The sequence below is a fragment of the Labrus bergylta genome, chromosome 15, assembly GCF_963930695.1.
Source record: "Labrus bergylta chromosome 15, fLabBer1.1, whole genome shotgun sequence".
NCBI classification, from domain to species: Eukaryota; Metazoa; Chordata; class Actinopteri; order Labriformes; family Labridae; genus Labrus; species Labrus bergylta.
The window spans coordinates 2,207,160-2,215,650 of NC_089209.1; the positions used below are offsets into that span (position 1 = coordinate 2,207,160).

The following is an 8,491-nucleotide window of genomic DNA, read 5'->3' on the forward strand; positions in this document are numbered from 1 at the left end:
CAGGGGACTGTTTGAAAAGGTGGAGGAGGGGGATGACATGTATACTTTAATGTTTTTGGTTTTTTGTCAATTAGAAAAAAAAACATGAAAGTGTTGACAGAAATGTCTCAGTTTAATACAGACCTTTGACTCAAACGGGTAACTATAATCATTCTTCCTCAGTGTGCTGGTTTATAACTGCCCTGCTCCTACTTGATGTGTGTATAACTACCTCCCTTTACGGGTTGTATTTGTCACATCTGCATGTAGATGACAGTACTCCAAGTTAAAGACTGTTACAGGAGTTGTTACGACAGCGTTATGTTTACGGCACTAGACTGCTTTACGACAGGCAGAACATGCTTTTGCACTGCGTTATTTTCTCTCCTGAAAATGGAGCTGTATGTTGATCACCTACAATAAACCTGTGTGGTAAAAGTAACTCGACCCTCAATCATTCTACAATATTTAGAAGTTTTGTACCTCCTTATACTGAGAGTATACTTTACTTGATGTTTATATTCAACCCTGCTTTTATTTTAAAGTGACACCTTTTCTAAAATCTGAAAGGAGAAGTGTTTTTAAAAGAGAAATGTTCTCTGTTGTAAACAAGTATCTCTCTCAAACCGCTCCTCTTCCTGGAATGAATCGTAGTTCGATCAGCCCTCCCTCTTCTTCCTGCTCTCAAACACAGCCTGCTGCACTCTGTCCTCATACTTCCTGGTTCCCTCCCCTTTAGATCTACAGTTTGAGGATGGGTGTAATCAACGACACCTGCACAGTCACATACATAGACACATGCTTTATAGATCAGAGGTGAAACTTGTTTTCAGTTATGAGGAAGTGAATCTCAGACAGTCGTTGTTACCGAGAGGAGAAATGGCGCAGAAAGGAGTTCAGCTGAGCCAGGAAACTATTTCTTGTTTGATCTGTCAGGATCTCCTGAAGGATCCGGTGACTCTTACCTGTGGACACAGTTACTGCATGAAGTGTATTAAAAGCCACTGGGATACAGAGGATGAGAAGACAGTCTACAGCTGCCCTCAGTGTAGACAGACCTTCACAGCGAGGCCTGACCTGAGGAAAAACACCATATTGGCAGATTTAGTGGAGGAGCTGAAGAAGACTGGACTCCAAGCTGCTCCTGCTGATCACTGCTATGCTGGATCTGAAGATGTGGCCTGTGATGTCTGCACCGGGAGAAAACTGAAAGCCTGTAAGTCCTGTCTGCAGTGTCTGGCTTCTTACTGTGAGAAACACCTCCAGCCTCATTATGAAGCAGCTCCATTTAAGAAACACAAGCTAGTGGAGCCCTCCAAGAAGCTCCAGGAGAACGTCTGCTCTCGTCATGATGAGGTGATGAAAGTATTTTGTCGCACTGATCAGCAGTCTATCTGTCACCTCTGTTTAATGGATGAACACAAAGGTCATGACACAGTCTCAGCTGCAGCAGAAAGGAGCGAGAAGCAGAGAGAGCTGGAGGTGAGTCGACAAAACATCCAGCAGAGAATCCAGGACAGAGAGAAAGATGTGAAGCTGCTCCAACAGGAGGTGGAGGCTATCAATGGCTCCGCTGATAAAACAGTGGGGAACAGTGAGAAGATGTTCACTGAGCTGATCCGTCTCATGGAGAAAAGACGCTCTGATGTGAAGCAGCAGGTCAGATCCCAGCAGCAAACTGAAGTGGGTCGAGTCAGAGAGCTTCAGGAGAAGCTGGAGCAGGAGATCACTGAGCTGAAGAGGAGAGACGCTGAGATGAAGAAGCTGTCACACACACAGGACCACAACCAGTTTCTACACGACTACCCCTCACTGTCACCACTCAGTGAATCTACACACTCATCCAGCATCAAGATCCGTCCTCTGAGGTACTTTGAGGACGTGACAGTGGCTGTGTCAGAAGTCAGAGATAAACTACAGGACGTCCTGAGAGAGAAATGGACAAACATCTCACAGACAGTGACTGAAGTGGATGTTTTACTGCCAGAACCAGAGCCCAAGACCAGAGCTGAGTTCTTAAAGTATTCATGTGACATCACACTGGATCCAAACACAGCAAACACACGGCTGTTATTATCTGATGGAAACAGAAAAGTAACAGTAACGAGTCAGACCAATCCTTATTCTAGTCACCCAGAGAGATTCACTAAATGTTTTCAGGTCCTGAGTAAAGAGAGTCTGACTGGACGTTGTTACTGGGAAGTGGAGAAAAAAGGATTTCGAGTTTATGTAGCAGTCTCATACAAGAATATCAGCAGAGCAGGGGGATTGAATGAGGGTGCATTTGGAGGTAATGACAAATCTTGGATGTTAGATTGTTTCAACAACAGTTATAACTTTTATTACAACAATGTCTGCACTCCTGTCTCAGGTCCTTGGTCCTCCAGAGTAGGAGTGTACCTGGATAACAGAGCAGGTATTCTGTCCTTCTACAGCATCTCTGAAACCATGACTCTCCTCCACAGAGTCCAGACCACATTCACTCAGCCTCTACATGCTGGACTCGGGTTTTATAACTTGTTTGGCATCTTTGTTGGAGACTCTGCTGAGTTGTGTAAACTGAAATAGACAGAAGTCATTAATGAGACAGATGTTTAACTTGCTGTGTTTTAAATCTTCAACTTGATTTTTATCCACGCTCGTTGCTGAGATCTGATCGTGGTCACCTGTCAATCAAACTTTATGGGCGGTACTTTGACCTCTTCTTGTCTGTTCTGTAAATGTTTGAGTGTCTTCCTGTGTCTGTTTAGCCGTGGACTCTTTCACTGCTCAGGATGACTTTTGTTCACCTGAACTGACATTTCTCTGAGTGATAAATATCAACTTCTCTCTGCTCTCCATGTTTGATTATTTGTTTTCATACATTTATATTTTCTGTTGTTTCTGTTCTGATTCAGGAGTCTGAAGAGAGAGAGAGAGAGAGCAGCAAACTTTTCTTTCATGCTGATTTTCTCTTCTCACCACTTTGTACATTTGTAGAAAATCTATAAAATCACACTTAAAGAAATGAGTTAGTCAGAATAAATGTTGTTGTTCATATTCAAAGTGATGTAAAAATGTCCTCTGAGGTGTTTTAAAAATGTAATCCTCCTGATTAAATCAATACGGAGATAAATCATTGTTTTCTGAGTGGAGATTCTGATCAAACAAAGTGATTGTGTGGATGAAGTGAATGTGTTCATGAAATGATTGAACACACTTTAATGATTTGATGTGTGAACAAACTGAAGTTTGACATCCTGAATAAACTCACATGAACTAAATGTTTTCTTCTGGTCTTCATTGCAAACGTTCAAGTGAACAAAAAATAAAATCCTGCTACTGTTTGTACCCGCTGAGCTTCTGTATTCAGGAAGTTCAGCAGGAAATAGATGAAGTCAAATAGAGGGGGAGGAGCTACAGAAGAGAGGAGTAATGACCAGGTTAAGTACTCTGCATATCACTGGAAAACATTCATCTGCTCTTTGTGAGGTATGCAATCAAGCAGAAGCAGGTGAACATGTACTTACTAAATGTAGGAAGTATGTAACACATAGACAGAACAGGAAGTCAGAAATGGAGAGAGAGAGGGACTTGTAAGAAGAGAAAAGTATTTTGGAGGGTGGTGAAAGAGGGAGAGGCCGAAGATGCTTGTTTAAATATCTTTTGGGTTGAACAGTTCTGTTGAGGGATATTTAAATCCAGCAGATGGCAGTAATGACACTTTTCTGATGTCAGCTGCCACAGAAGAAAAAGAAGAAGAAGAAGAAGAAGAAGAAGAAGAAGAAGAAGTATTCAATCGCAAAATCAGCTTTAAATCTAATTAATATAGATGTAAAGGTACCATTTGGAAAACCTGAATACAGAAGTAGAATCAAAGAAGGTCTTCAGTGGGAGTGGAAAGAAACTTTAGGAGAAGGGAAAAAAAGAGGCAGACATTATTTTAATCCACAACCTTTGATTAGGAAGTCTGTCAGTTATTCTGGAAAGTTAAAATAACTCAACTGAGGCTGGGTCACTGTGGGTTAAACCAATATTTACACACTATAGGAAAACACCCCAGTGGGCTGTGTGAGTGTGGCGCTCCTGAAACAGTTATACACATATTACTACAATGTAAAAACTAAACCTTACAGCCCTCCCCTCCCCTGGTATCTCCATGGACTCCACCTCCAGCCTAGAACAAAACTTTTGAGCAGGTCCTCCATTCTTATTTTCTCTACATAGGAGTGATGTCTACGGGGAAAACTCAAGGGGGGGTCATTACATTTAAAGAGACACACACACCAAAATGGAGCGTTCTGAGAGAGCTGGTTTATACAGGGTCACAAACCTCCTCTGGTGCTTGATTCATGTTATATTTTGACCAAAGCACAGCACAGATGTTTCATTTAGACCACAGGGGACTGTTTGAAAAGGTGGAGGAGGGGACTGTTTGAAAAGGTGGAGGAGGGGACTGTTTGAAAAGGTGGAGGAGGGGGACTGTTTGAAAAGGTGGAGGAGGGGACTGTTTGAAAAGGTGGAGGAGGGGGATCATATGTCCTCTTTAATGTGAGGCTCTAGAGAGCAGCATATCAATCTGGACCACTGTAATCCTGAAATACACCTGGAGCTCCTTTTCAACAGGTCAAAACTCTCCTTTTTATACATTTAGTGAAAGAGTCAATAAATGAACTTATCAGGTTGATCCCTCTGCATGATGAGCACGAGACCTTTTGCAAATTAATGGAAAATAAACTATGGCCTCTGTACAAAGGCCTTTACACTCACTTTTTTTTTTTTAAATCATACTTGTAACATAATGAGACAGTTAAATTTTTTCAATATACAAGCAGTGTCTAACTTCCCCAACGGAGAAAAGAAAAGTGGAATAACACAACAAAGCTAAAATTCTCCCTTCTTTCTGATTCATCATTAATGTGTGTTGTGTTCACTGCGTAGGAGGATCCTGAAGAAGGTGTCGCTTACGCCTCCGTCAGCTACACCAAGAATTGTAACAGCAAAGCCAAGGTAAGCGCTCTGACTGGATTGGATTATTTTATATTTTGTGTATATATTTGTTAGAATGTATTTAAATTCCAGCAAGACTGAGCTCATTTTGATTGGACCAGAGCACCTGACTAAGCAAGTACTGCCACCTGCTGGTACCCTAGTAGACCACATCAAACCTGCTGCAAAACATCAGGGTGTCTGGTTTGACAGCAACTTACATTTTGAGCAGCTCACAACAAAGCTTGTACAGTCTTGTTTTTATCAGCTCAGAAATATTTCTAAAATGTTTTAGATTTTAACTGTTAAAGACACAGAGACGATTTTACATGCTTTTATCTCATCACGTCTTGACTTTTGTAAAAGCCTTTTTACTTACCTGAACAAAAAAATCTATCGATGGACTGCAGTTGGTACAGAACTCAGCTGCCAGACTTTAAACTAGAACCAGAAAGCATGAGCACATCACTCCTGTTTTAGCATCTCTACACTGGCTCCCTGTGTGTTTTAGAATTGATTTTAAGATTTTACTAATTACTTTTAAAGCTCTCCATGGCCTTTCCCCCAGCTGTTTATCAGACCTTTTACTACTTTACAAACCCACGTGCACATTGAGATCCTCGGGCTGAGGTCTCCTGGTGGTTCCAAATGCAAAATTAAAAACAAAAGGGGATAGAGTATCGACCTGCCCGAGGAGATCAGGTCGGCAGAATCACTCATCTCTTTTAAGTCCTTTCTTCTTAAGACACACTTTTTCCGGCGAGCCTTTCCTGATTTTTGTTTATTTTAAATTGTTACTATTTTCACTTTTAGAATTCCTTTAAAAGAGTTGTATTCAGTTCTTTTAAAAGAGATTTTATATTTTAAAGTGATTTTTATTCCTTAATCTTGCCTTGTTTATTATTCTATGACCTGCCTGTTTTTATATTTGCTGTCCTTGTAAAGCACTTTGTAACTTGTTTTTGTGCTCTATAAATAAAGATTATTATTATTATTATTATTATTATTATTATTATTATTATTATTATTATTATTTTCATGTATTCATTCACCTTGGAGACTTTTGTGGATATGTTAGTAGTGTTGCAGTGATTGAAATCGGTCTTAGTCTCAAGACCCGTCTCGTACCAGATCACTTTTTGAAGGTCTCGCTATCGTCTCTGAATCTAAAGCATTTTTCCCCGCTCTTGTCTCGGCCTCAGACCGGGTGGACTCCAGATTTTAAATTCAAGACTACCAATGATCTGCAAGAGAAACTGTAACAAGATAATCTCCTCCTAGGATTAATAAAGTACTTCTGATTCTGTGCGACTGATATGTTCGAATGATTTAGAACTTCATTGTTCTTCTGTGTATTACTTTTATACAGAGACAATCAATCTTTATGTTTAAGGTCTTGTTAGATTTATTTTCTTTATCTTATTAAAAGGTTTCTGTTTTCATTTCTATTCATCAACTAAAATCTCCTCACAGGAGCTTTAACCAGCTCAAAGCATCAATGCATGACGAAGGAGGGGATTGGTCAGGTTTAAGACTCAAGACTCTCTGCTACCACCTGCTGGATGGAGACCTGAAATGCCGTTATGAGCACATTTTTCCTGCAGCCCAAGAAGCTCTGATCTCCTGTGTTGAAGAGGAGTCAAAGGCGCAGTACAAATTGTAACAAGAGTCAGAGATAATAATAATAATAATGCTGCTGATAATACTACATTATATTTATGTAGCGCTTTTCAAAACACTCAAAGACACTTTACAGATTTACATTCAGACAAAAACAAGCTGAGGAAACACAAAAATTAAAACAATGTCCCAGGTTGTTTGAAGGTCAGGAGAAGGACTTTGAACTCGATTTGTTGGGGAAACGGGAGCCAGTGGAGGTTGTGGTGGCCAGAGGTAATGTGGTCACAGGAGCGGGAGTGTGTGAACAAACTGACAAGTTGTGAAGTGTATTGAGGACTTTGGATGATAATCATAGAGAAGGCTATTACATTAATCAATCCTGAGGCTCAGCGTTCATTGAGCCCAGGAGGTCTTGTCCCGGCACCAGAGGCCGGGCTCTCCAGTAGACGGAGCTCCTCCAACCTTCAGCGAGGTGTTCTGGCACTACCACCACCCGACGTGCCTGACGCCCAGTGTTAGGCCGCTACACAAACCCACCGCTAAATGCTATCCTAGCGCCTGACGCTAAGGCCAGTGAGCCCGTAACTTAATGCCTCTCCTTACGTGTTGCGTAAACGTGAAGGTGTATCCTGCCTTACCTGAGTGTGTGTGCATCTGTCCTGTCTGTTTGAGGGGTGCGTGTAGGTGACTCACCTCTAAGATCCTCGTACGTGCCGCGACCAGCTCACTCGGACAGCCCGATCCACGGAGTCACTTGGGGTACGATCTCCTCCACCAGCCCTCTCCTTCATATCAGTTTAGTTCATGTGTAAAAAGAACCCGTGAAGTGTTGAAACAAAAACAAACGTTACTTCAGGTTCAGTCTCTCAGGTGTCTACGTACTCGCGTCTTCCTCGTGGCGTCTCTTTGACTCCAAACCAATTTCCGCCGGCTCCTCTCCAGGTGCTGCTAATGAAGATTACAGAGACAGAGCCACCACACCCCCCCTCAGGTGTGTCATCAGTACTGACCCTGCTTCTCCTTAAATTACAAAGTTTCTTCTAGTTTAACAACTTCAGATTGTTTTTTTTTTGTTTGTTTTTTTAGGGGGGGGGGGGGGGGGGGTATTTATGACTTGATTTGTGAGTCAGGACAGTGGATAGAGTCAGAATTCAGGCAGAGAAATAGAGTGGGGAATGACATGCGGGAAAGCCGCCACAGGTCCCCGGGCTGCCCGCTTTGAGGACTATGGCCTCTTTACATAGTAACCACACAGTAACCACACAGTAACAACGAGGCTAAGATTTCAAACCTCTTGTTAAAGCTTTGCCATAGCTTGTAAGGTGCAACAGTAGCTCAGTCTGGAGGGACATGAGGCGTGCACTCTAACCACGAGGCTATTGGCGCCCCAACAACTCCAGATTTGTATTAAAGATTTGAAACATGTTGTTAAACATTTTCTGTAGTTTCTGTGGGACGTCAGTAGATCAGTCTGTATGAACTTGGGTTGGAAACCAGAGGGTTGTCTGCTCATGTCCAGGTGCGGATCAAAATATGGAAGTTGGTCTGGTTGCTGGAGAGGTGTCAGGTCACTTCCTGAATACTGCAGAGGTCCCCTTGAGCAAATCACTGAACCCCCAAAAGCTCTGGTGCGCTCCCTGTGCAGCAGCCCCACTCTGATATCTCTCTATTAATGCATGTCCACAGGTCCTGTTTGTGCTTTTGTGTGTGTTTCAGGCCTACAGAAGCATGTCTCTCATTACAGTTTTTTCCAATTGCTAACACACTAAAATGAAATGCATAGCACAATTATTTAAACTGACACACAGAGAGCAAAACCTCTTCTCAAGTCTCCAAAAGGCTAAACACATTTTCTGCTTTACACACATTTTGCAATTCAAAATGGCACTTTTTAAATGCACCGAACCCGTTTCTCTGCATAAGA

At 41.9% G+C, this 8,491-nt stretch overlaps 1 protein-coding gene across 2 annotated transcripts; it reads left to right on the plus strand.

Moving 5' to 3' along the window:
• Positions 1-827: 827 nt before the first annotated feature.
• On the plus strand, positions 828-3,242 carry LOC136182794 (tripartite motif-containing protein 16-like). 2 transcript variants are annotated; one of them, XM_065964178.1, is made up of 2 exons: positions 828-2,269; positions 2,351-3,242. In XM_065964178.1, exons 1-2 carry the CDS (start codon positions 859-861, stop codon positions 2,545-2,547), a joined length of 1,608 nt encoding a protein of 535 aa, XP_065820250.1. In that variant the 5' UTR covers positions 828-858; the 3' UTR covers positions 2,548-3,242. The 2 variants fall into 2 exon arrangements, with proteins under 2 accessions (XP_065820250.1, XP_065820249.1); XM_065964177.1 differs by having other exon boundaries at positions 829-3,242.
• Positions 3,243-8,491: the final 5,249 nt, after the last annotated feature.

Excerpts from the sequence above, each read along its gene's own strand:
- LOC136182794 (XM_065964177.1), top strand. The coding sequence starts at position 859 with ATGGCGCAGAAAGGAGTTCAGCTGAGCCAGGAAACTATTTCTTGTTTG.